Source organism: Neltuma alba, unplaced genomic scaffold (assembly GCF_004799145.2).
Source record: "Neltuma alba isolate B1F8T4 unplaced genomic scaffold, ASM479914v2 tig00013202_pilon, whole genome shotgun sequence".
NCBI lineage: Eukaryota > Viridiplantae > Streptophyta > Magnoliopsida > Fabales > Fabaceae > Neltuma > Neltuma alba.
This window is the reverse complement of record NW_021637507.1, coordinates 234,414-259,832: the sequence shown is the minus strand read 5'-3', so window position 1 is coordinate 259,832 and position 25,419 is coordinate 234,414. Positions and strand designations below refer to the sequence as shown.

The following is a 25,419-nucleotide window of genomic DNA, read 5'->3' as shown; positions in this document are numbered from 1 at the left end:
CTTCTCATATTTCAATGCATCAACTTCATTTAAAGTTCAAATCCTATGTTTAATTATACGATTCATATAAAATATAAGAGGGATAAACATGATTTAGAAAGAAAGAAAACACACGCTAAAATAATCATGAATTTTAATTCGAGATCAAAGACTAAACAGAGTTAGATAAAAATTTTAAAAAAAAGAGTAAACAAAGTTCAAAATAATCAATCCTATTCAATTAGGCTTCCTTAACTAGGAGTTTAACAATGTATATAAATCAAGAACACAATCATGGCCCAAAAAAATAAATAACACAATGACCACACTGTAAAAAATCCGAATCATAGAGGAAAAAAGTGCAAGAAGAAAGTTCTCAATGTTCTTAAATAAATGATTACATGCTCATAGAAAATCTGTATTGTTAAATATTTGTTTTATATTATTAAATATTATGTTTTGGTCTTTGAGGGTAGGCATTATGAGAAATCTGATTTTTTCCTTAAAAAAATATTTTATTAACCACCTCCTCTTTACTGAATATCTTTCATATACCACAATGTCATTGGCTCATTTTTTAGTTTTTACATTTAAGAAAGGATCAATCTGGTCAAATTTATCAAAAAATAAAAAAATCAGGTCAAATTAAAAACTAAGAACAAAGGCAGTCAATATCCGAATTAAATTCAACTATAAAAACAATTAATAATTTAAAGTGGAGGGTGCCTAATCACGTTTATAGTAGCTGACGTTACATCTGGGCCCTTCTCGCGTTGAAAATCCCCTGTCATTCGATGAAGTTCTCGTATTAAAAGTTTCGTTGTTTCTGGGGGTTCCTCGAAGACACAGAGCCAGGACTCTCGTGAGTCGTGACAGTTTATTTTTCAACACTTGTTTCCGGCGAATTGTTCAACATAACTCTCAAATCGTTCTGAAAGAGCGAGAGCAATACCAAAAATTTCTTCTTGTATTTGTGATCTCCGATTCATGGAGAACTCACAAGACTTGAACAACATCGAGGGGGATGGGGACGGAAGGAAGTCCTCTGCAACTTCATCGCCGTGCAGCTCCGTGGGATCAGGTGAGCTGCTGCCTTTTGACCTACCTTCTGTGTATCTCTGTTTATGTCGAATTATCGCAATTGATCTCCTGATCTCCTACTGGGTATCTTCTTTGTGGGATTCTGTTTGGGTTTGACATTCCAAAGTTGTAGCTCAAGTCTTTACTGTTCAGTCCTTAGAGATTCCGAAGTTTATAGCTTTCTTTTCTTTGAAAGAATTTCCTTTCGCCGTCATATCTATCACTTCTCCGGCTGTTAGTGACAAATGAACGAAACCTTCTTAGTAGGCTAAGGCAGGTTACTTTTGATTTAGGCCCGTCTTTTGGTCCCAGTGGGCTACTAATCTGTTCAGCTCGCTTATTTTTCTTTCTAAGACAAATGCTATGTCGGGAGACCCAATTTAGTATGCCAATACTACATATTGATGGTTTGAATTCGAAAGTGAAGCAAAAGATGAAACTATGAAAGCAAGTCACAAGAAGGTAAGATGCAGCAATTGTGATATTTGAAGTTACATGGAGCAAGTGAAGCAGATTGGATTAAATTTTTATAGCGAGGTGATAGGCAATTTTTGTAACGTAAAAAATTGAGAAACCTGAAAATTTCTATGCATAATTTTCATCCCTTTTAAAAACAGGAAGCAAAAGGCTCAGGAAAATGAAAATTTTTCTGATGACGTTAATGCTTATTTCTGTGCCTATTCACTACCCACCAACTCTCGTTTATGCTACGTTGCTAATGCTAACATTGTAGAGGCAGTTGTTCTTGTTAATGTACTTTACAAGTGATTGATTTTGAATCTTCTGCAATTCCAGTTAAAATGGTCTCTCTGCTTCGTTTTCTAGCTATAGTTACTCATGTTTGATTTATCTTCTTTGCATATGCACACGTTGCATTTTATGGTATCATCTCTGGCCAGAATTTTGGATTTGAAATATTGGGTTAAGGTTTTACTTAGCTTACATGGTATTGGATCAAACATTTATTCATTTTCTCCCCTTTTGCTGGAAGAGCATTCTTGTTTGCTTGCAATTCAATGGGGATATGCATATTTGACTCCTGCTTTCTCCCTTTTCTTTTTTAATCTCTAGTTGCTGATATTCTACTGTGGAAGAGGTGGCATATTTCCCTTGGCGTCATCGTTGTTGCAACAGTTGCATGGGTCCTACTTGAGTGGACCGGTTTACCATTTTTAACAATTTGTTCAGATGTCTTGTTGATTTTGATCGTGCTATTGTTTCTCCATGCAAACTATGCTGGCCTTAGAAACAAGTATGGCTAAATTCCCTTTAAGTAGTTATGTATGTTTCTAGTTTATAATTGTTGTTGGCACTAACAGTGTTAATGGGCACCTTTTCCTTATCTAGCAGACAACCACCGGCATTACCTGAGTTAGTAGTATCAGAGGAGATGGTTAATAATGCAGCAGCTTCCCTTCGGGTTAAAATCAATAATGTGCTCCTTATGGCTCATGACATCACTTTGGGAAAAGATTTTAGAATATTTTTCAAGGTTAGTTTTCTATCCGTTCAGCATTTTGAGAAAGCTCAGAGCTCTATACTTTAGGCATTATGACTTGGATAATGCGGTCTAGGCCGTTAGTGGTTCTTTTTCTAAAGACGGATTTTTGTCTTCATAGATAAGAAAACTAGGTTGAGTGTGACAATGGCCAAGTCCCCATCAAGAACAATAAATACTTTTTTAGTCATTGTCATGGGACATCTGATGTATGATTACTTCCCGAGAGCCTTCACGGCTGAATCAGGTCATAGTAATTTTTCATTTTCTCCCAACGGTATCAGGCCACAATCTGGCCCCATAACCCATTTTATATAATTCGTATCTTGTATTTTTGCTGGATAATTGCAATTTTGTTTTTAAACAGGAGATCATAATAATCCTCTGTAGTGTTTTAGACTGAAATAAATAATGAATCAACAGAAAGGTAAATTAATGAGCTGTTTTGTACTTGACAGGTAGTGGTCTTTCTGTGGCTCTTGTCTGTCATTGGCAGCACCCTTTCTTTTTTCACTCTGGCATATATCGGTATGCTTTCTCTGTAAATCTGTTGATTAAATGCAGCTTCCGGTGTCTTCCACTGGGACTTAAGATTCTTAATAGGTTTTCCTGTTGTTTTCTTATTATTTTTACAGTTTCATACGATGCAATGCAAATAGATGTATTCCACACTCTTGTGAGGTTTCCTTGTTTTTCTCTGTTTTCACTTGTTTTTGAGGGGGGACGATGGTGGTCAGTTGTGTAGAGGGAAGACATGCGCCGTACTATAGTGTAGTAGATGCATGACCTTTTCACTTTTCAGTCTCTTGCTCCTTTTCCGTGGTTTTCAATTGAGCTGATTGGATGTTTAGACGCTCATAAGTATGGGCAGGTCACAGTTGACTAATCATGATCTATTAGCAGGTCTATTTGATATATGAGATTGGACTGAGTCATTTGCTTTAATGATTTTATTGAGTAGCATTTCTATTGTATATCTTTTTTCCCCTTGAAAGTTGATACGGAGGAAGGGATCTACAAGGTGCTTAAACTATTTTAACCATCTTATTCACGGTTATCCCTTTTTTAATGGTGACAGGAACACTTATAGCGTTTATTGTTCCAGTACTGTACGGCAAGTATGGAGGTTATGTAGATAAATGCTGTGGGATAATCCACAAACAATTTTCAAGACATTACAGAATAGTAGATGAGAGCCTTTTCAACAGACTCCCGCGGAACGCACCTAGAGAAAAGGACTCATAATTCAAGATTCACCTACTTGTATGTTTGGTGTTTGGAAATCAGCTAGTTCTCCATGTTGTTACGGTTGTTAACTTCTTTCCTTCTTTTTCACCTCGCATGTAGGAATCATTTTTTTGTAGTTAGATGCTATTCTACAGCTCTGGATTCATCTGTAAGCTGGGTGCTTTCATTTGCTGGATCCACGACTTAAGAGGAATGTACATAGGCTTGTATTATAGATGGTTTGAGAAGTTAATGGGCAGATTTTTTGTCTTTTATTTTATCTTATCTATTTTTGGGTAATGGAAATAGCAGGAAATTGTAGTGTTTTTCATTGGCAGTGCAGTAAATTGCTCAAATTTCACCGTTTTTATGATCTAACGGGCTAACGGCTTTAGAGGAAGATGCCAGTTTAATTTGCAAAATGTGTCGCTTTGTTAGTTGAGCTAAAGGGAAGATATTGCATTTGCTTCGCCTTTGTTTTGCCATTTGAGATTTTTTTTTTGGTCAAAAGTTTTGCCATTTGAGATTAGAGTCGCATACTGTGTGACTTCGATTTCCTCCATTTTTGAACATCAATGGCTGCACATTTAATCTCTAAATTACACTATCGATTTCTCGTCTGTTTGTATATTGAAATGTGACTCGTCCCACTGTTCCTGATTTGACATCGAAGCAGTTACCTCCTTGTCATTTGTATTCACCATCCCCTGACAGATGATCATTTTTTCGTCTGAAAACCCTTGTGCATTCAATTGTTGATTTTTCTATATTTCGTAAATTAAGTCAGATTTATTTCCAATTCCAATAACCTCGGCCTATACAGTTCGAGAGAGAAGAGGATAGTTTATGAGTCAGGAATGTCTTTAACCTTGAGCGCTTTTGTCTAAATTCGGATTCACAGCCCCAAATGGTTTCCAACATCATCCAACGCGCGTTTGGTTTTCCCGAGCAAATGTGGAGACTCCATATTCTAATACTAATTTTATTCTGCCTGTACAATAACAATCTTAATATCTTCCATTTGTTTATATGACTTCTCTTTGAATCTGAGTCACGAATGCAGTTCCTTGGGGTGAGTGACTGGCGATTTTAGTTAATGGTGTTTTTGAGGAGTAACATGACAGCTTTTTTCAAAGCCATTGGACTGCATGAACAGTGGAGATTTGACCAATTGACCGAACCGCACCTCTCCGGCAATCACCTCTCTGGCAATCAGGCGATCCACTTCTAATCATTACTCAATAAGATTAAGATCAATTTAAAAAATCCCATAAAAAAGAAACTTAAAATTACTAAATTTTAAATAAAAAATTCCTACAAAAATATATTATTATTTACGAATCTAGTGCAATAAAGAACCATTAACATCTAACCACAAATGATTTAAAATTTAATAATTTCAACCTTCTTTTTGTGGGATTCTTTTCTTTCTTTTTAGAGCCATATATGACATTCCAAGTTCAGAAAATCACTTTTTTCCCAACATTCCTTTTATCCTCCCATTCCATTTCACAAATCAAACATGCAACAATAAGAAAACTCTGTAGAAGATAAAAGAGCATGAATTTTCATGAAACAGAAAACTGATGCTCAGTTGCCGAGTTTCTACATAACAGCATCATGAACATAGGAGTTCAGGGAGGCTCCAGTAGGTCTTGTTTACAATACCACAAACCATCGCACAAGGTAGCTGCCAGCCAGCATAACACCAATAAAGTCCAATTAAAGAATCCATTCTCCCTCACTGGAAAAGCAAAAACCAAATTCCCAAGTATAAGGTCCTTAAGCTTCAAGTTTCGTTTTTCTAGTAAAGAAACTTCTGAAAATTGACAATGGAAGCAGCAGGTCTCCATATTATTCAGGTACTCAATAGTTGATGAATCCCACTACTCTTTCAGCAACTCGCTCGCTTTGTTTATCCAAACATGATAGATATCAGGCGAGAACAGAACGAAGTGAACCTGAAATCAACATATCAATATCAACATATAAAATTAAAATAACTGAGCATTATTACTACAATGGTCATTTATAGTACTGCTCATTTACTGATGTGATTCTTTTTTTTTTTTTTGTAACAACTCATTTTCATTTTAAATTCAAATATTTTTTTGGAAGAATTATAAAACCAGTCCGGATAGTGCACAGGAGTCAAGCCTGCCACACTGTAAATAAGATTCTGGAAAATAGGCCCCATACAATCATAAATACAGGATGTTGGGAGTGTGAAGTTTTACTACATCCACAAAACCAAAAAGTGCAGGCCTCAGATACTGATACCGATAAAGAAATAAAGCGAATTGGACTTAATACCTCCTTCAAGTCATCTCGAAACTCTCTGATGGTAGATATTGCCACTGCGGCAGCTTCATCAAAAGGATATCTGAAATTAAGTACCAGTCTAAATGAGTTACAAACTTGCCACAAAACCTCATTTCCAAAGTTCTGACTCTCCGCATAAACTTAGATTCATTCATGAAACGACTATGATATTAAAACTCAACCCAAACTACCAACACTTATAGTCAAGAACTTTCCCGTCGGCCTTGCAGTGTGATCATTATTGATAATCAGGCATGCCAAGGGATTTGTTTACGAGAACTCACCCATAGACGCCACAAGATATGGCTGGAAATGCTATATACTGAATATTGTTCTCTTTTGCAACCTTCAAACTATTCCTGTAAATCAATTTGAAGATGAAACATATTTACCATATAAGAAATGAAATAAACTACGGCTGATAGCAAAAAGAAGAGTTGATTTGAGAGAAAAATATGGAAGATGAACTGCAGTCTTTATGAACATAATAGAACTACCTGTAAGCACTTGCTAGAGATGCAGCAGCATTACTATCTGAAGTGTAGACTGGTCCAACGGTATGAATAACATGAGAAGCAGGCAGCTTAAAACCTCTGCATATTCATAAGCACAAGGCCTATATCACGCAGACAGAAAATGATGGAATCTTAGACATTATATCAACTTAGAATCGAAAATCTAGAACTTACGGTGTGATCCTAGCTTCCCCTGTCGGACAGCGAATTCCAGGTCTAACTTCTGGAACATTTAAGCACGCTTGAAGAAGATCTGGCCCAGCAGCTCTGTGAATGGCTGAAAGAGGGGTAAATAGTGTTAATTGTTTCAGTTCAATTTTAGATTGATTGGCCTTTCCGGTTTGGCGGTTTTACTTTTCTCGGAAAACTACAGTACAAAATGAAGCAGTTATAAATAAATCACCTCCATCTGCGCCGCCACCTCCAAGCATTCTCTCATTTGCTGGATTCACCTACGAGATATCAAACAAGAATATTCGATTAAATCATACAAAGGTACAAGGTTTCTCCGATTTACTTTAACTGATTCAAGCCGCACAGTAGCAAATTATTCGGCCCACCATTTATTAGATATCAAAGAGTAGAAGGCCAAATTTTACTGATCAATCAGTTCATAAAGTTCATATAGGGCTACTTTAATTTATCATATTCTTCAAGTAAGAGTATAAGGGAAAAAATATACTATTGCGTCGGAGGAGCCGTTGATAGACCACTTGGTGATGTCTCCTTTCTGAATGACCAAAGCATTCGATGGAGACAACGGGAAGCGAACAACATCGTCCCCTCCACTGGACTGAGTGGAAACCCTAGCTGTATCGTCCATTCTACAGAGTACAGTCGAAGGCGATTTCGATCGAGATGATGGGCAAATAGTTAGAGAAAATCCAAAGTAGGTCCGAAAATTTCTCGCGTTAGAGTTTCTATTTGAATAGGTCCGGTTATTTTCAAGAAATCTGAAACCCAGAGCTGCAACAACACGAACTGTTCTGCAGCAAATATTCACCATCCTTCACTGGGCTTCTTTTGTAGTGCGAGGTCTGCTCACTTACTCAGAAGTCAGCACTGACGAGAATGGCGAGCGAGAGGATTATGGTGTGGGTGAGAGTAGCTTGCGACCTCTACGTGGAGGGCTACGATTTGTTGATTTCGTTGAAGAGTTGGGCGCAGATCACATGCGGTGACTATTCGTTGCTACAAAATTTATCCACCAATGTATTGCCACGTGGATCCAGGACGTTGACCAACTGGCTAGCTTCCGACACAGAGGTCCGACTATGGTATGGATCTTTGAGGATTGAGGCCGCGCCAGCGCGGCAGTTTCCTTCCCTTCCGAATAATCCATTTTCAGGGGAACGAAAATGGGACGATCTCGAATAGATGCGCTCATCTCCGTGTTCGTTACAGTGCACCCGCACGAGACCTCGGCCCTGTTCCACTCCTTCTTCTGCTTCTTCTTTGTGAGCCTTGCCTCGGCTTTCCTTTCAATGAGAATGTCCTTGTTCTTAATCTGTACGTGTATTTTCCTTATGGTTGCTGAATTGTTGATTTTGACCGCAGATTTTGAGTGCCTATTTTGTGGTTCTTCCGTTGCGGGATGAGGGGGCCATCTCCTTAGGCTTGTCAAATTTGCCTGGTCTATTTGTGGGATCTTTACTGCTCACTCTAATTGCAGCGCCTGTTTCAACCCTCATATTCTCTCTACCTAATCTTTCCAAAAACAAGGTATGAATATACTTCTGGAGATGATTCCTTATTGCCGCTTATATAGACTGAAGTGAACTTCTCTCCATTAAGTTGTTGGGTTGGAGGTGACAAGGTTAAGGTTACCTTTACTGCGTTTGCCTGAAACGATGAAATGTTAATGTTACAATAAAATGCAACCAAAGTTAACAAAATATAAGAGAATAGAAAATCACTGACATTTTTGTTGCATGCATTTGATATTTGACTATTTCCATTGTGGTTTGTCCACGAAGAAGCATTCTTTAGAAGAGTCAAATATATAGGCCTATTAGTTTATGTTCTTCTCACATCATGTTCTTTTGATTGGTGCTCGTGGGAATTCCAGGCTTTGGTTTTGATACATAGGTTTTTTAGTGTATCACTTGTACTGTTCTTTTTCCTATGGCGCTCCTCATCAGCTGGATATTCAGCCTCCAAATTGATGGTATGATAAGAATCTCTCTGAAAGATAATTCATCGTATTTTGTATTGCTCATGCAAGATTGGTTGATTGTTTGGTCCTATGTCAAATTGCTCTTTTTGTTACCAGGAGCCCACAGCCTTGACTTTATCCTTAAAACATGAAGGTAAGGTTGATGACCAAGGCAACTTTTCATCTTCAACAGGTTGGGGAAACCATGGATGGTTCTATATCACTGTTCGAATAGGATTGTTTCTTTGGGTAATGATATGTTATATTTTATTATTTTCAATTTTTTGGTTTTAATTTATAATTTTTTTAGTTTCTATACCCTGTTACTAAATACTTGAAAAGACATTTCAATGATACAAATTTCTGCTCTTGTGAAGGTTGCTTTGCTTAATCTGATTACAATTTCTTCAACTTGGGCTAGGGTAATTGATGTGACGGACAGTGAGGTTTGTACAGAGCTGCGACATTTGTTGTTGTGTGTAATTGTTAGTTGCCCATTTAACTTGTTTTGTGTTCAGTCAGGTTCAAGATTATTTGGGTTTATTGGTGCTGGTGCCACACTTGGCCAGCTTTTTGGGTCATTATTTGCGACAGGAATGGCTTGGTTGGGCCCATGTAGGTTTGCATGCTCCCTATATGGACTATCTTCTTCTTTTATTCCGTAGGCTTTAAACTAAGGATTCATCTACTGCAGTTCTGCTTTTGTTTGCTGCATTGTTAATGGAATTAGCAGCACAATCTTCAAAAGGGATAAATATGCACATGTTCCATCTCCAAGAGGAATTAACTCCCATCAGGTCATTATAAAATTTTGTATGGTTTACTCTATTGAATACTGGACATAAGCTTCGAGTTTTAGGGTTCCTTTGGCGTATAACAATTTTCTGAGCTGGTTACTATCTGAGTCTTAATGAGAAGTTTTCCTGTGTAATAAAGTTCACAGGGTTTCTAGTGCACTCCCATCCAATTTTCAATTCACCTTTTCAACATCTGAGATAAAAATGGAGTATAATTGAGAAATTACTTTTATTGCATCAGTCCGTGTTTTAGTAGATTGAAACCCTATCAAAATGCAAGCTTTATTTACATATTATTAAAGGGATTATATTGCCAAATGTAATTGATTATTTATGCTACTTGATATGTTTAGATTTACTTATAAGGCATGATGTCATTTTGTTACAAATTTATATTGTATGGAAACTATAGGGTTACGTTTGTAATTTAATACTTTAATTATTATTTTGAATTTAGAGAAGCTGATCCTGACCATAAAAATGAGGTGCATGAGAAGAGTGAGCATACTGTCGGAAGTTCTCCAAAGTCATCTACTTCTGCAGCAAAGCTACAAATTTGGGCCATTTTAGATGGCCTCAGGCTTATACTGTCATCAACTTATCTGTTGCACGTGTCATTATTCCTCTGGCTGAGTGCAGTTATCTCTTCATTTTTCTATTTTCAGGTAAGATATTCTGCCATGTGATCCTAGCTATGTTTTTCATGATCCTCATTTGGGTCAAGTTGTATGAAGGAAGAACAAATGTGTTTCTGTGGACTGCCCTTGAGTTTAATATTAAGTGCACGCACCCCCGCCTCAAACCCCCCCCCCCCCAAACCACAAGAAAAAAACAAAAAAACTACACAGATGAAGGTGTGAATTTTTGCCTCTTGACTTTCAGTTGATTCTTTCCTCTGGACTTGCATCATTTTATCTTTCTTTCCCTCTGCAACTTGTTACATAGGGCCAAAACTGATATTTACTAAATTCATGTATATTGACGGTAATCCTTAGTTAGGCCTAACATTTGGTTTTGGGGGAAGAAAAACAGAGAACTGTCTAGCATTACTACCCATGACTTATGAACATTTGTTTCATTCTTCCATTGAATAGGAAATTCTAGAGAAAGTTTTCCATCCATTATTTGAGGTAAAAATAACTGGAAAGAGAGAGATGATGCAAAAGAATGCTTTTCTTTCCCTTCTCCGATTTAAGAATGTAATATTTGTACAGCTTGTAGCTGCTGACGAGTTTGGCAACAGTAAAACCAGATATTTGTTTCCTCCAAAATTCTTGTCTGAAGTACATGACGGGACAATTTGATTAGATGAAAGTTTTGAGGTGTTCCTAAGTGTTGAATAGGGAATGATTCCCATAAAATTCAAAAGTCCGCATGCCTAAATGTAGACCTTGTGTCTTCACTTATTTTCTATTCATCTTTTTTCTAGCTTGTTTTGGAGGGGCATTCTTGCAATTACTGTCATTTTCACCCCTATCATGATCTCAAAGTTGTCCTTGTTTTCTTTCTTTGCCAAGAAAGTTGTCCTTGTTGCTACTTGGTTTTATGACATTAAAAACACACACAAACATATGCCCATATCATGTCTTTACTAAACTTTCCCCTTGTCTGCAATAATAGAAAGTCACAGTGATTGCCGCAACAGTTACCAGCTCTGTTGGGAGAAGAAGATTGTTTGCCCAAATAAATAGCTTTATTGCTGTTTTTATCCTTGTTGGACAACTAACCTTAACGGTATGCAATTTTCAAAAGGACTTGGTTCTTTTTGCTTGGTGTTGAATATCCTTTAGGGTTGATTTTAGATCTCTACTTTAAAAAGTAAATAAATAATTACCACATTTTTTATGCAAAAACTATTACATTTTTGTATTTTTTAAAAATTATTTGTAGCTTGACTACATGTATCTTTCCCTTAATCTACTACAGGGGCGCATTCTAACTGTTGCTGGGGTGACTATAGCTATTTGCTCTGCTCCTTCTGTTGGCTTTTTAAATTTGGTTGCTCTATTTATCTGGCCAACTTGGGTGGTTGTTGCTATTTGTGAGACGCTTAGGAAGGTACTGCCAGGCATTTCTTTCTGTTTTTTTTTTTTTTTAATGCTTATTGATGCTATTGTAATGTGTTACACATTGCATTCATCTTTTGGATTTAGTGACTAACATTATTTGTTGGGAAATGCCGATTTGGTAGATAAAGCAATCATCTGTCCAACTTGTGTTTATGTGGGTTCCATAGTATGTATCTATAATTTTCCAGGTTGTTTCGTATGTTGTGACGAGGCCTGCTAGAGAACTTCTATTCACTGTAGTGTCACAGGATGAGAAATACAAAGCAAAAGTATGACCTCCTTTTCTTCTCTTTAAATCAATGGTATATAGTGGGCATCTTGGATGGCATCTTCTCAGCTTGTAGGATCTGTCATTTATTACATTTTAATTTTTTAAAGCCAAATAATGGCTGTTACTGGGATATTTTTCTATTGCATTATTAAATTTATTTAGCATGAACAAAGAATTCAATGGCCAAATTTGTCAAGAAAGCACTTCAATGACTATATGGTGGTGCAGGTATGCATAGATGTGTTTGTTCAAAGACTTGGAGATGCTACAGCAGCTGGAATGTACAAGCTGCTACTTGGAGCTGTTGATGGGAAAACATCAGCCGTTTCCCTTTATGCCCTGCCTGTATGTGTGAACTTATCCTTTTGAACGCCTTCTCATAAATAGTTGACATGCTTATAGATAGGCTTGGCCTACACAAAAAAGGAGGGAAAAAATAGACCGAACTAACTAGGGGGAGAGACATTCAAATATGCCCCGAAACTTGTTATTGACATGTTTACATCTAGCTTGACTTAGGGCCAAAAATGAATTGAGCTATTCATGAACAGTTAAGGCTCGGCTTGTATAAAGAAAACTGTTTCAGTTCAGCTCATTTATTAAATGAATGAAATTGAGCAATATTAAGCTTTGTTCAATTGAAGAGCTAAGCCTGAAATCCTGATGCCTGGATAATTTATTTCACAAATAGTTGGTTAAATATAAAGCAATATAAATATTCCATTGTTGTGTGCTTATATGTCATTATATTTATTCTATATTCTGTTAAATATAAATATTTTTTTAAGTGTCATGAAAATTTATCAAGCTCATATGGCTAATTTGTGTATTATTTTAAGCGAGCTAATAGAAGCCAAGTCTGAGTTCTCATTTAAAAAAGCAGGCCCAACTTGATCATTTTTCTTGGCCCAAGAAACAACTTGATCATGTTTTTGAACTTGTTTAATTTCACAATCCAAGCTCAAAACAACTTGTTTATCAAATGAGCCAAGGTTGATTACATGGGGCTCCGGCTCTGCTCTGCTTTGTTCAAATCTTTAACTTGACCTACTCATCTGAAATTGGGAGGGCCAATTTAAGACTTTTCTTTTCTTTTCTTTTTGATAATTTTTTTTTATAACAATAATTAACTTAATTTTTTGGTTTCCTTATTGCTTTAGCTTTCCTAGTTATATGAATGCTCTCAAATTGTAAACACCCATGACTTTTTAAATTTTCAATATCTTATTCCTGATTTTCTTTTTCCTCACTTGGTCTTCAGTTGTGTTCATTGTGGATAGTCACGGCATTTTATTTGGGTCATCGGCAAGAACAACTTGCAAAGCCCCAGACTTCCTCCGCTTCATAGAATTCTTTGGAGGGTACATCTACTGTTGCTGCTATATACATAATCAGTGAATCTAATGTGCAATACTTTAGTCATGATACATGTGATGAATGTTTAGATAGTTGAAAAGTCCTTGCTATCAAAGTTAATTTCTGCATACTCTGTGATCCTTGATTGGTCCAGATGCATAGAATGCGAAAATTGACTATAGCTGCGAAAAGAAGTGCTTGGTATCCCTGCAAGTATCTCGCTCTCCATGTGAGTAAGATTGGCTTTATCATGTATGCGCTTCTGAGATTCTTCTTTTTCAATTGAGAAGGATCCCCACGAGGAAGCCAAGGTAGATTTTGGGTTAGGTTGATTGTACTGTACATATATATGTTGATTTAACATACCTTCAGAGGCAGATCTATTTCCTAATGTCCTATTAACAAGGGAGCTTCAGCTTTAGGATATCTCACTGCAGACCAGGCATTGTTATCCGAAGAAGTCCAGAATTATGAGGAGTAATGGATAAGACAAATCTAATATATTTCCGGTTTTTTATTCATTACATCAGAAATTTGATATTGCCTTCTGTACATGATCAAAGAATCTCCCTCCTCTTTCGTTATAGACTCTTGACACAGAGAAGCCTGTAGCTGGCCAGTCATGTACAATTTTTACTGATCAATTATTAACGAAAATCCTGTGACGGCAGCTTGGCAATTATCAAATCATATTTGGTCATAAAATAAGGAAATGGATATGACATTGAGTCCCACTGATTCAATTTGTGCTGTAGAGCAAAATAATGATTGTTGCCCCTCTAGTTTACCCTTTCTTGTAAAAAAGAAATTGGGGTTTGGGATCATTCTATTGTACTGCAGAATTAATTCAGAAATTTTCAGGGGGTGGAAGACACACTTTCAAGGCATTCTGGGTCTTGCCTGTGATCTTGTCCTACACAAGAAAGCATTGAACCACTAAGCTAGAGTGTTTCTCTATAAGGATGTTCAGATTACAGCGAAACATTATTAAGATAGATTTTTTTCCCCCATTACCAGACGTAGATATTGCTTTGTCGCAGGTCCTTCTTTGTGGGGACTATCAGGAGCACACTACAACAATTCTTTCTTTATCTCAGTAATTTGTCTTGACACGCCAAGACCTGAATGAATAAACTATCTCCTCCTGTTTGAGTCTGATATTTTGTGAAGAATGAAAGCAAACTGAGGAATCTATGATATGAACGTATGTAATGTCTATGGAGGGGGATAGGATTCCTAATCCCACTGTCTGTCTCTCTCCCTCATGGACATAGTGACAGGTAAGCAAGCACTAAGAGCCTTGAAAAGCTTTGTGCCTTACCCCACTCTTGAAATTTGTACCATTGTGCTCCTAAAAGGCGTTGGCTACTTGGTGCCAGCGGTAATGCCTCTGTTCTTCCTCAGGCCGTCATCATATTTATAACTCAACATCCTTTTCAATCTTACTTGTTTACTGAGCGAATGATGGTTTTATCCATTAAAAAAGGTGAGAGAAAAAGAAAGGGAAAGAGCAATTATGCATAGTACTCGAAGCAGAAGGTCTACGTCGAAGCACTCAGCAGAAAAGAGTTGCCAGCACTATTGCCATTCCCCCCCCCCCAAAAGAAAAAAGAAGCTTTTTTCTCCTTTTTAACCATTTTAAAGTGACCCCGAAGTTGCTTTCTTTATCGTCATCACCTGCTACATTGACATGGAAGCTCATGAAGCAAAAAGAAATGAAAACGGACCCCGCATTGCTGTTACGACTACTATTTCTTTATCCATTAACTCTCTTGTGTTTAAAATTTGAAATGCTGTATTTGTTTAAAAATTATTGCAGCCAGACGTAGTTTATTATATGAAGGTTCATTCAGTTGCGTGAAGCATTTTTCCAGATGTGTCCAATATTTCGTGATTCAAATGTTTTCAGGTGTGCAGCAATTTAAAATACTGTCTCAATATCTTGAAGTATTTTTCCTAGTGTGCCGGCGTTTTAATGATAAAATTAAATCACAAAATATTTTAAGATGTTGAATGTATTTAAAAAAAAAGCTTTAAGATGTTGGATAAATCACAAAATATTTTAGAATACTATATACTTGAAAAAAATATTTTAAACTGCTAGAGAATCAAATAATGAGTCTGAGCTCCATAAAGTGGCAGAGCGATAAATTGTAATAAAGTTGTTCCGGGTGATAAGAAACCAATATAACTTTGATGTAATTTGTTTGAGACTTGAAAGGGGGGAAAAATCACCGAGAAGAAAAGGTCTATTATAGACTTTACAAAGTGATGATATGATGGGGGCAAAGTGTTGTAAATAATAAGAGCCAAGGCGTGTGTTAGAAAAGATGGTGTCATCTCAGATAAGAATCGGAGGAGGCGTCGCTATGAGCAACAAAGAGGCCATCCCCAAAACACCCAACTGTGTGTCCAAACAGAGGCTTTCGTGGTTGAATAAGCTAGCGACACGTGTGCACACACGTCTCATGCAAAATCCCCAATTTGCATTTGAGATCATCAACTAACCAAACTGGAATATGTCCCCCCCCCCCAAAAAAAAATTCCTTCCTTTCTTTTAATTCTTTTTATTTTTTGGGGGGTTAATTTTCTTTTCTTTTGTTTTGTTTTCTGGGTGTGGTAATGTCAAACACAAAGACAGTTGAGTGACAATGCAATTTGATAAGCCCAAAATATCACACTTGGTTTTGAGGCCAACGAGGGTGATGAGAAGGAGAGAGAATTATATGCATATGCCATATCTCTTTGTACCTAAGGTACGTGTTCCTCTTTCTTTCTTTCTTATCATTTGCATTGCCTCATGTCATGGCTCTTGTGTTTTCCTTTGGTCACAGAATCCCATTCACCTCACCTGCTTGGATGGTCTTCATTTCTTTGCTTGACTTAATTTTATTATTGGCCCCCCACTAACGTCTGTCTCTATCATTTTTTTGACCCAGTTCACACTATAAGATACTTACTCTTCCTGTTCTTAATATAAGATTCATTTTGTAATGAGTCTTACATTTAAAAACAGGAGAGTACTATATAAGTGTTTCAAGGAGAAAAAAGGTGTTAATATATTCATCTTTTCTTAAATATATGAACTAATAAAGGTGTTTGTTTTGGTCTTAAACATATATATACACTTTATCTCAAACTTATAATTTTTTCAAACTATCCTTATTGATTGCATGTACAAAAGAAGATTTTCATTCATGAGATAATGATCAACAGGGGTATTTTAAAGAAATTAAAATATATTTATTATAGATAATTAACTTAACCATGTTTTGATCTAATTGTTATATTTAAAACCGAAAAAAGTATTCCTCCTTTTACACTACAAAATGGGTTTTATATTTAGGACCAGAGGAGCATATTATACGAGCACCATGTTCTCGGCTCCTTTTAAGCGTAAAACTACTTCTCATGCTGCAGGAATATTCATATCTTCCTTTAACTTTTTATTTTCCCCCTTTTAGTTCTTAATGCTACCATTCTTCATCAACACCAACATATATAATACTCCTCCTCTAGTTCCTAACATAAAATCTAATTGTTGAGTTGGTTTTAGTCCTAAATGTAAGACTTAACTTATTGTTATTAATACTTCTTCAACCATAATCAAGTAAGAGAAGGAAGGAGGATATTAAGGAAGATGATTATAGTATTTTAGGAAAATATGTCATATTTTTTATAATTAACTAATTTATCTAACTTTCTTAATCTAATTAAATTAGTTAAATAAGTCGTATATTAAAGACGAGAAGAATATCAATTATATAACAAATTTTATCATAGTTCTCTACCAAAAATAAAATTGTATGATTCGTAGTTTATAAATATTACACTTTGTTTTACAAATTTTGTATCTAACTTTTTATGAATTTGTGGGGCAACTTCATTTTCCCTCCCGGTGTTATTTAAGCAGCAAATTGCAAATATCTCAGACCAGCCAGTCTCTGGTTCTCTCTCTCCCCTTTTTTTCTTATCTTTCAGACTTCACAAGCTAATATGATGATTTAGATACTAATGTTTTATAGATATATTATTCATTTGTTAAATTTTAAAATAAATAAATAAACAGTATGAATTATTATAGTTGATTCGAACACTCTGAAACTAGAATAAGAAGAAAATGTAGACAAATAAAATTAATTCCGTTCAACTCAATAAAAGAATCCAGCTTTTTCATTGTTATAGGATTCCAGTATGATCTTTGTTTTTATTTTCATTTCTAGTTTCTATTTAATGTTTTATATACTAAATAATTGTTTTTTTAATATATCACACATTCTGTTCATATTTCCTTTTTCTTCCACATTCTGCTCCTGAGTGTCGTTTGATAGAGAAGAAACTTGACAAGCTCTGACTTCCAAGGGTCCCCTCACGTAATTGGAATATATATAAATATATATATATATATATATATATATGCGCGCATAAATTAAGAAAAATAATGATTTTTAATATAGCAATTTTTTAAAAAAATACTAATTTTTTCTGCTCAGTATTCTTAATTGATTATAAATTTTCCAACTAACAACTTTTATTGCGGACAATTTTAATATTTTATGAGAAATAACTAAGGCTAAAGTGAACTAAGGAGTAGTAATCACTATTCCAATTTTTCATTCTTGGAGTAGAATTAATTTACAGGGACCACAAGTCAATCTATATTGGATAATGATAGTCTACCCTTCAAACCGTCTTTATCTTAATTAATCATTCAGTGGAAGATACTGAACACGTCTCTGAAATGAAGTTCTAATTTGGAATAATCAAATGGTTTAAATTAAAGATTGTGTGATCCCAAAAATTAAATGTCAATTTATCATTTTCACGAATGTGGGTGTATTCATTTGGACTCTCTGATTGGTATTAGCTTTAGTCATGATATGCATTGCTTACCTAAAGCTGAGGTGTTAATTCAGCCACAGAGCCCATAATTTTTTTTTTATTTCTGTTTTTTTCCAAAAAAAATAATATTGTTGATTTTGATCCGTTGGTTCTTAAAACTTACTTTTTATATTTTAGGAGTATTTAAGTTATAAAGTTCCACATATATCAGAGCAAGGTTGTAAACTCACGAGTTTAAACAAACTCGTGATAATGTTATAAACTCGAATCATAAATTTGGATCGTAAACTCATAAGAGTTTACTTTTCTTAATAAACTAGTATTAAAAGTATATAATCAAATAATTAATATATAAAAAATGACAACGATTTCATTTACATACGTTTTAAATTTAAATAATTAAAATTATGTCCATCAATATTCATAATCTATCACATTCAACAGAGAAATTTCTATAAAATTCATATATAAAGTTATTAAACAGAATTAAATTCAAAAATTTAGCACAAGTTTAAGAACGAGTTGACATGATTTTATAAGTTAAAAATGTAAAAACAGTAAACTCGGTAAATGAACTCGTAAATTTAACCGAGTTTATAGTTATCACGAGTTTAAGAACAAATCAACACGATTTTGTTAGCTGAAAATATAAAAACATTAAACTCGAAAAGTCAACTCGCAAGTTTGACAACAATACATCAAATATTACTTACTTTCTATTTTCTTCAAGTCCATAAATGATTAGACTATTGAATCACAAATATATATTGAATTTCAAATTCGTATTCCTGTGCATGAAGATTCAGATATGAACATGGGAAGCTTTATAAATGTTGAGGCTGATAATTCATGCATGTAATCATTTTTGTACAAACATTTATGTATTTTTTTGGTGAAGCATTATGTATTATATATACAATACTTATATATCATTATATATTTATATGTCCTAACAATTTAGAATATCAATAAAACCATGTAATTATGTTTAAATTTTTAGTTTTTAAGATATTTACTTGATAATTGTAAAATTTTGAATATAAATATATAAACAACACACATTGTTTCACAAGGGATTATCCAATTTTTAATATAATTTCAAACTGCTTGGATCACGTTTTTACGCTGCAGGCCAATTTATGTTTTAAAAGATAAGTAAATCTAAATCATTAAATCAAATATAAGCATATCATGTCAGTGATCCCACTAACAAAAGAGTTTTTTTTAAAATGGAGAGTCCAATGGTGGCCATTTCCCTGGCATTTGGAGCTTGCTATGAAAGGAGAATTTTCATCTAAATAGGAAAAATATTTATTTTTGAAATATTCATTTATTTCACTTTTCCCTAATCATCTCCGCAATTAAAGCTGAAAAATCATCTCACTTCGCCAAATTTCTATTCCCACGTTATCCAGGCTAAACTACCTCTCTATTCCCTTCCCCAAAGGGTCAGTTTGATATTAAAAAAGAAAAAAGAAGAAAGAAAAATTTTAATGAGCTCAATTTAAAAAAAATGAAAAAAAAGGGTTATAAAATTTTGATAAAAAGAAAATGTGAGATAAAAAAATTAATTAAAAATTTTGCTTCCCAATTTTCCCTCCATTCATTTTTCTCAGAGCAAACATGGGGTAAATCTTCCACTTTCCACCGTCCCATTGGTCACAAACTTCCTTTTTTTTTTTTTCAAACTGATACAACTAGACTAGTTAAATAAAATGTTTGGTGATTAATAACAAATTTCTTTATATAAAAGGTAAATATTACATTTCTTAATATTCACTAACATAGACATATAGTACCTTTAGTCATATCATTACTTGTGACTAATCCCTTCTCATGCTTAAAGATGGCTTAATACATTTTTTTAGTGTTTTTTCCCTCCTTAGGCTCGAATTGTTAGCCTTTGATTATTATTGGCACACGAGCTTTAACTTTGAATTGTTAGCTAGACTAATATAGCCTCTTATCAACTAGATTGTTTGCTTAAAATGAAAATTTTGATTTTAACCGGAAAATAAATCTTATATACATATATCATACAGGGAAATGATATGGTTTTGAGTTATATTGTAAAACTGATAAATTCAAAAACAAAATAATCAATAAAAATTTTCAATATCCCTTTCACAAACAAATCAATAAAAATTACAGTCTGCGATTGAAGCAAAAGCATTAGCAGGTAGTGTCATACTTGTCACTTCAAGTGAAATAATTCCAAGGAAGAAAGGGTTATTAATCAAAATTTTAGTCGTCACAAAATCAAAAATGTGACGGCAAATTATTATATGATGCAATAGATGGAGAAAGTATATGATATAATGCAATATCCTTCAACGAATCATAATCAGAATTACTATATAGCATGATTAATTAAGATTACCTCTATTTCATTATATGATTGTAGCACATCAGACATAATCCAATCAATAAATCATCAAATTAGACTAAATGTACAAGGATGCAAAGGCAGAGGTGAATAATAACAAAGTGATGAATGTCAAGGATCTTGGCTAAAAAGGCAGAATTGAAAATTCAAACCATTTCAATATTAAATTTTATTAATATACTTTTTTTCAAAGCTCTGACAACATATTCCTTATAAAAGTTGAAAAATCATAGTATCAAAGTAAAGGGATTTTATAAAAGATAAATCCACCTAGTATAATCTTAGTAAAACTAAAAAGATGTATTTGTATTTATTCATACATTATATTAGCCAACAACAGTATAAAATACTAATTTCAAAAAACTCTAATAAATATGGTTATGTTCATTAGTTGTAAAAATATCAATAATATAGTAAATTACTCATCATATTGAGCATAATGCAAAACATAACGCACACCAGCATGTTTGTGCATGATTAAGATTGATTTACGTCATGTTGGAAATTAGAATAGTTCACAAAATTCAAATAACGTGGGAATATAACCATCCTCAATATTGACACATCAGAATAATTGAAGAAATACGGAAGGCTTCGAATAGTTAATTGCTTTTAAATGTCATTTTCATTTTTGTGTCATCTCAAGAGAATTCCAGGGCTTGACAGCTTTCTATTCCAGTTAACCAATATTAAACGAAAGAAAATATTAACTGCTTTGTCTCATATTATTTTTTTACGACCTAAAACAGTTAAAAGTCATAGTCCCTTGTGTTCCTATTCGGGATCCATGGACTCTAGAAAGTTTATTTAATTTGTAAATCCGGATTTTATGATCTGATTGAGAGGCAATGATGTTGGAGAAATTGATCAAATGATATAAAAATAAGAGGAAAGAAGGCAACACAAATGTCACAAGTTGTTTTTGAGTGATTTGTGGAAAACTATGATGAAAGGCTCAACATACAATTATGAACAAGTTGGTAAATTTTTAAACCAATATGATGGCGACAACTTTGAATATAAGCGTATGCTTGTGATGTAATTTAGGTGGCTCATTTGACCCAAGGTTTCCAAACACACTCGAGGGAAAATTATCAATACTTGTCAAATTTTGTGAAATCTAGATTGGAAAATATTAACATTTATAATTATCTTAAAAATTAAATCTATTGACATTTTTATTAAAAAATTAAAATGAATTATTTCAAAATAAATGCTCCTTAATATTCCATAAGAAATTAAATTTGGTCTTTAATTAAAGATAATTATGTTTTAAACCATTTTCCTTCAATATATGTCCTGAGGTGTAGTTTTTCTTAAATTCAAAACTTCGAGATCTAAACTAATGATATCACAACATTTATTTGTAAATCAGTCCGATTTTTCCATATTTTTAATTAACAGATAACTCGCTTACAATTTTCATTATAATATAGTAATTATATAACTATTAACATGTTTAACTTTTATATCATAAGCATGATTGAATTTCTCCTTATGAAGAACAAAGATTGATTGAAGTACACAATAACTGGTACGGCATATATGTTGTATATTTATCTTTTTAAACTCTGCAAGTCTACTTAATATTCATCCAAGACCTATGTGGCTAGCTAGCTCCTGAAATTTTATACATATTGATTTAATTCCAAGCCAATTAGTCTAGTCCAATACTATATTGAGTACCGGTTTAAAATAATTTATAAATAGTTTTTAAATCATAATTTATAGAATATAAAATAAATATATGAAAACAATTTTATCTCAGCTTACATAAAAATTATCTATATTTATATTTTTTAATGTCATCCAAACAGGTCCTGAATAGAAATCCATACACCAAGGCTTATCTAACTATGTGAAAAACGAAGTATAACTTTGACTTCATTAGGGTCTGACATCTATCATGCTTTGCCAGCTACAACTTGGAGGGGGGAAAAGAAAAAGTATTCATACTTACATAAACTCCCAAAAAGAAGAAGGGAAGGGGAAAAAAAAATGAAATGTGGGTGAAATTTATGTATGAGCCAACAATGAGTAAGAAGGGAGAAAGAAAGGAAGAAAAAGGAAAAGGTACATGTTGTTGTTGTCGTAGGGCACTGCCCTAAACTTCTAGTGCCTTTGGGACTGCATCATTATCAGGAAGTTGATGAACCCCATTGGTGGCAGTGACCCCAGAAGCAGGAGATGGTGCCTTACTTTTTAGGACCCCAAACTTCCTCAAAAGTTCTTCTGCCCAGTCCCAAAGATTCAACACTATGAACGTCCCGATCCCTCCGATCAGCCCATATGCTATCGAATACGTCAGCGGCATCAGAATCAACGTCATGAACGCCGGTATCGCCTGCTTCATGTCCTCCCATTCTATCTCCACCACCGACCTCATCATCAGCACCCCCACTAGGATCAACGGCGGTCCCACCGCCCACGCCGGTATTGACGCTAGCAACGGCGTGAAGAACAGCGCCATGAAGAAATACGCCGCCACCGTCAGGGCCGTTATCCCTGTCCTGCCTCCCTCGCGAATCCCCGTTGATGACTCTATGAACGCTGTTACTGGTGACGTGCCCAGAAGGGACCCCACCACGATCGACGTGGCGTCCGACATGAAGGCGAAGTACTGACCCTCGAAGCCCCCTTTATCGTCGGAGAAGCCGGCGAATCGGGCCATCGAATACAACGTGCCCGTCGTGTCGAGAATATCGACGTAGAGGAAGGTCACCAGAGCTTCCCAGAAATACCCTTTGCCTATGTCCTTGAAGCTTAACGCACCGGCCGTGCTCTTTATAGTGTGTACGTCCACGACTTTCTTGAAATACTCGTGGGCCGAGTCGCCGGAGACGGTGTTCGGGAACGCCGTCACTTTGGTGTTACGGAACCACGACACGACGGTGACGAACAAGATGCCGTAGATCATAGCGCCTTTGATGTTTTTGACCAGACAGTAAGCGATGATAACGAAGCCCACCACGCCGAGCCATAATGTCGGGCTTTCCATTCTATCTCGCAGGCATAGGATATCGCCAGAGACAGTCCCTCCGGGGAGCAAGCTAATGGTGCCGTTAGCGGCGGTCATGACAGGCGCGAGGGAAGCCCGGGAGGAATCGGGGCATCCACCGAGGGTGAGAAGGGTGGACGGGCTGTACCCAATTAAGCCGATTCCTTGATTGTTCTGGAATCCGATGAATGCGAGGAAGAGTCCGATTCCGGCGGAGGAGCTGATTCGGACGGGTTTTGGCACGAGTTTAGCCAGTCTAGCGCGCAGACCGACTGCGGAAATAAGCAAGAAGATCAAACCTTCAATGAAGACGGCGGCGAGGGCGCTCTGGTAGGAGATATTACCCGACCCGTGAAAGCCAACAACGGTGTAGGCGAAATAAGCGTTGGTGCCCATACCCGGTGCTAGACCCAAAGGAAGGTTAGCGAAAGCACCCATTATGATGCAGCCAATGAGGGAGGAAGCGGCGGTGGCGACGATCAAGTCTTTGCGAGTCTTCTCGAGGCAGGCGGCGTAGCCCGGATTAACCGGGTCGAATTTACAGGAACTATCGGGCTGAATGACACGGAGGGACGAACCAGTGCAGTTTGAAACAGGGACGGTCGGGTCAGAACAGAGAGGGACGCAGTCGGAAACAGAGCAAGTACCGCCGGAATCAGTCAGGATGGAGGCGTTGACGGCTAAGATGTAAGCCATAGTAAGGAAGGTGGCGGTGCCGGCTCGGAGCTCGGTGGTGAAGGTGGTGTTGCGCTCGGAAAGCTTGAACTTTTTGCCTACTCTGCTATTCGCCACGTAAGAGTTGAGGCGAGACAGAGGCCTGGGACGAGAGTCCACTGGCAGTGGCGGTAACGCCTCCATCTCCATGAAATCCCAGAGCAGGATTGATTTCCTAGGCTTTGTACTTACATATCCATATATATATGTGCGCGCGCGAGCATGATTCCCGATAATTTCTGATTATATCGGATCATGGGATGGTGCGATTATTTTAAACTAGAAAGTAGAAACAGAGTGGATTTACAGAGACAGAAAAATGGCAAGTTTTGATCTGTGAAAAATATTTTTCTTTAGAGGGGATAGATTCCGGGTGAAGGGTATCTTTTCAATATGGAGAGGTATCTTCTCATGGGCAGAGTCCTAGTTTTTTTTTTTATTATTATTCTGTTTCTTAATTATCTGATTGTTTTATTTATCTTTTTTTTTAATTATATGCTCACAAACGTGTGTGAACAGAGATGGACGTTTCTGAATTTGACATATCGATTTGTTTATTCTTCTTTATCCTAATTTCTTTTTTGCATTATCTATTATTAACCGTTGGATGAATAGTGCGATAACCAGAGAGTGGACCACATTGGAGATACTGTTTAGACTAGACGACTTGTTGCGGCTTGCTGCCTACTTCCTTGATGGGTTAGGTTTCATGCATTTTGACTCTGACTTTCTTTTCTTGCGTGTTATATATTTATTTATATATTTATTTGTTCTCTCAACCAAAATTAATGTGAACGTTAATACAGTGTTTCTCGCTAATATATGACTTCAAAAAGAGACGAAAACGTGGGACAATACATAGGCTACGTTTACAAGGGATGTGTAAGAGGGAAGGGGACAATTCAGAGCAACATGTTTAGTTGACTTTTCTTTTGTTTTGTCCATCTATTTTGTAGGTCGAGGTTTTTGGTTTTTATATACAGGAAAAGAGAGAGGGACTTTGTTCTGATTCGCTGCTTGCGAGGTAGTATTCCATATATGACGATTGATCCGAAATTCATGGTCTTAAAAAAGGGCTTCCTATGTTCTGTTTCTGTGTTCTGTTTCAAGTACGTGCTGAGAAGGAATGGCATTATTAAAATATGGGACACTTTTCTGTCATGACGTGATTAATCAAATATGATATATGGCTATTTCCCCTCTGGCTTTG

General features: G+C 35.7%; 4 protein-coding genes across 5 annotated transcripts; 2 read left to right on the top strand and 2 right to left on the bottom strand.

Annotated features, from left to right (window-relative positions):
- The first annotated feature begins 755 nt into the window (after positions 1-755).
- On the top strand, positions 756-4,226 carry LOC114735308 (reticulon-like protein B16). 2 transcript variants are annotated; one of them, XM_028922998.1, is made up of 5 exons: positions 756-1,060; positions 2,131-2,311; positions 2,410-2,551; positions 3,016-3,085; positions 3,636-4,226. In XM_028922998.1, the coding sequence occupies exons 1-5, from the start codon at positions 967-969 to the stop codon at positions 3,800-3,802; spliced, it is 654 nt and encodes a 217-aa protein (XP_028778831.1). In that variant the 5' UTR covers positions 756-966; the 3' UTR covers positions 3,803-4,226. The 2 variants fall into 2 exon arrangements, with proteins under 2 accessions (XP_028778831.1, XP_028778830.1); XM_028922997.1 differs by having other exon boundaries at positions 2,407-2,551.
- A 1,020-nt stretch (positions 4,227-5,246) lies between these two features.
- Positions 5,247-7,649, bottom strand: LOC114735306 (macro domain-containing protein CT2219). The gene is made up of 7 exons (XM_028922995.1): positions 7,304-7,649; positions 7,025-7,073; positions 6,796-6,898; positions 6,604-6,699; positions 6,391-6,465; positions 6,098-6,167; positions 5,247-5,745 (listed from the first exon to the last, which is right to left on the bottom strand). Exons 1-7 carry the CDS (start codon positions 7,625-7,627, stop codon positions 5,671-5,673), a joined length of 792 nt encoding a protein of 263 aa, XP_028778828.1. The 5' UTR covers positions 7,628-7,649; the 3' UTR covers positions 5,247-5,670.
- A 298-nt stretch (positions 7,650-7,947) lies between these two features.
- On the top strand, positions 7,948-13,982 carry LOC114735304 (uncharacterized). The gene is made up of 13 exons (XM_028922992.1): positions 7,948-8,078; positions 8,179-8,343; positions 8,690-8,788; positions 8,894-9,025; positions 9,154-9,222; positions 9,295-9,391; positions 9,471-9,573; positions 10,031-10,238; positions 11,194-11,307; positions 11,500-11,631; positions 11,831-11,911; positions 12,142-12,258; positions 13,175-13,982. The coding sequence occupies exons 1-13, from the start codon at positions 7,980-7,982 to the stop codon at positions 13,259-13,261; spliced, it is 1,503 nt and encodes a 500-aa protein (XP_028778825.1). The 5' UTR covers positions 7,948-7,979; the 3' UTR covers positions 13,262-13,982.
- An 8,361-nt stretch (positions 13,983-22,343) lies between these two features.
- Positions 22,344-24,569, bottom strand: LOC114735313 (adenine/guanine permease AZG1). Its single transcript, XM_028923001.1, has one exon. It carries the CDS (start codon positions 24,357-24,359, stop codon positions 22,602-22,604), a length of 1,758 nt encoding a protein of 585 aa, XP_028778834.1. The 5' UTR covers positions 24,360-24,569; the 3' UTR covers positions 22,344-22,601.
- Positions 24,570-25,419: the final 850 nt, after the last annotated feature.

Bases quoted from the DNA above. Each gene is read 5' to 3' on its own strand.
- LOC114735308 (XM_028922997.1), top strand. From the start codon at position 967: ATGGAGAACTCACAAGACTTGAACAACATCGAGGGGGATGGGGACGGA. The intron at 1,061-2,130 runs GTGAGCTGCTGC...TTTAATCTCTAG, and splicing joins GTGCAGCTCCGTGGGATCAG to TTGCTGATATTCTACTGTGG. The intron at 2,312-2,406 runs GTATGGCTAAAT...TTCCTTATCTAG, and splicing joins TATGCTGGCCTTAGAAACAA to CAGACAACCACCGGCATTAC.
- LOC114735306 (XM_028922995.1), bottom strand. From the start codon at position 7,627: ATGGTGAATATTTGCTGCAGAACAGTTCGTGTTGTTGCAGCTCTGGGT. The intron at 6,700-6,795 runs GTAAGTTCTAGA...ATGAATATGCAG, and splicing joins GGGGAAGCTAGGATCACACC to AGGTTTTAAGCTGCCTGCTT. The intron at 5,746-6,097 runs GTATTAAGTCCA...TGTTGATTTCAG, and splicing joins TTCGAGATGACTTGAAGGAG to GTTCACTTCGTTCTGTTCTC.
- LOC114735304 (XM_028922992.1), top strand. From the start codon at position 7,980: ATGGGACGATCTCGAATAGATGCGCTCATCTCCGTGTTCGTTACAGTG. The intron at 8,079-8,178 runs GTGAGCCTTGCC...TTTTGACCGCAG, and splicing joins CCTTCTTCTGCTTCTTCTTT to ATTTTGAGTGCCTATTTTGT. The intron at 11,308-11,499 runs GTATGCAATTTT...AATCTACTACAG, and splicing joins TTGGACAACTAACCTTAACG to GGGCGCATTCTAACTGTTGC.
- LOC114735313 (XM_028923001.1), bottom strand. From the start codon at position 24,359: ATGGAGATGGAGGCGTTACCGCCACTGCCAGTGGACTCTCGTCCCAGG.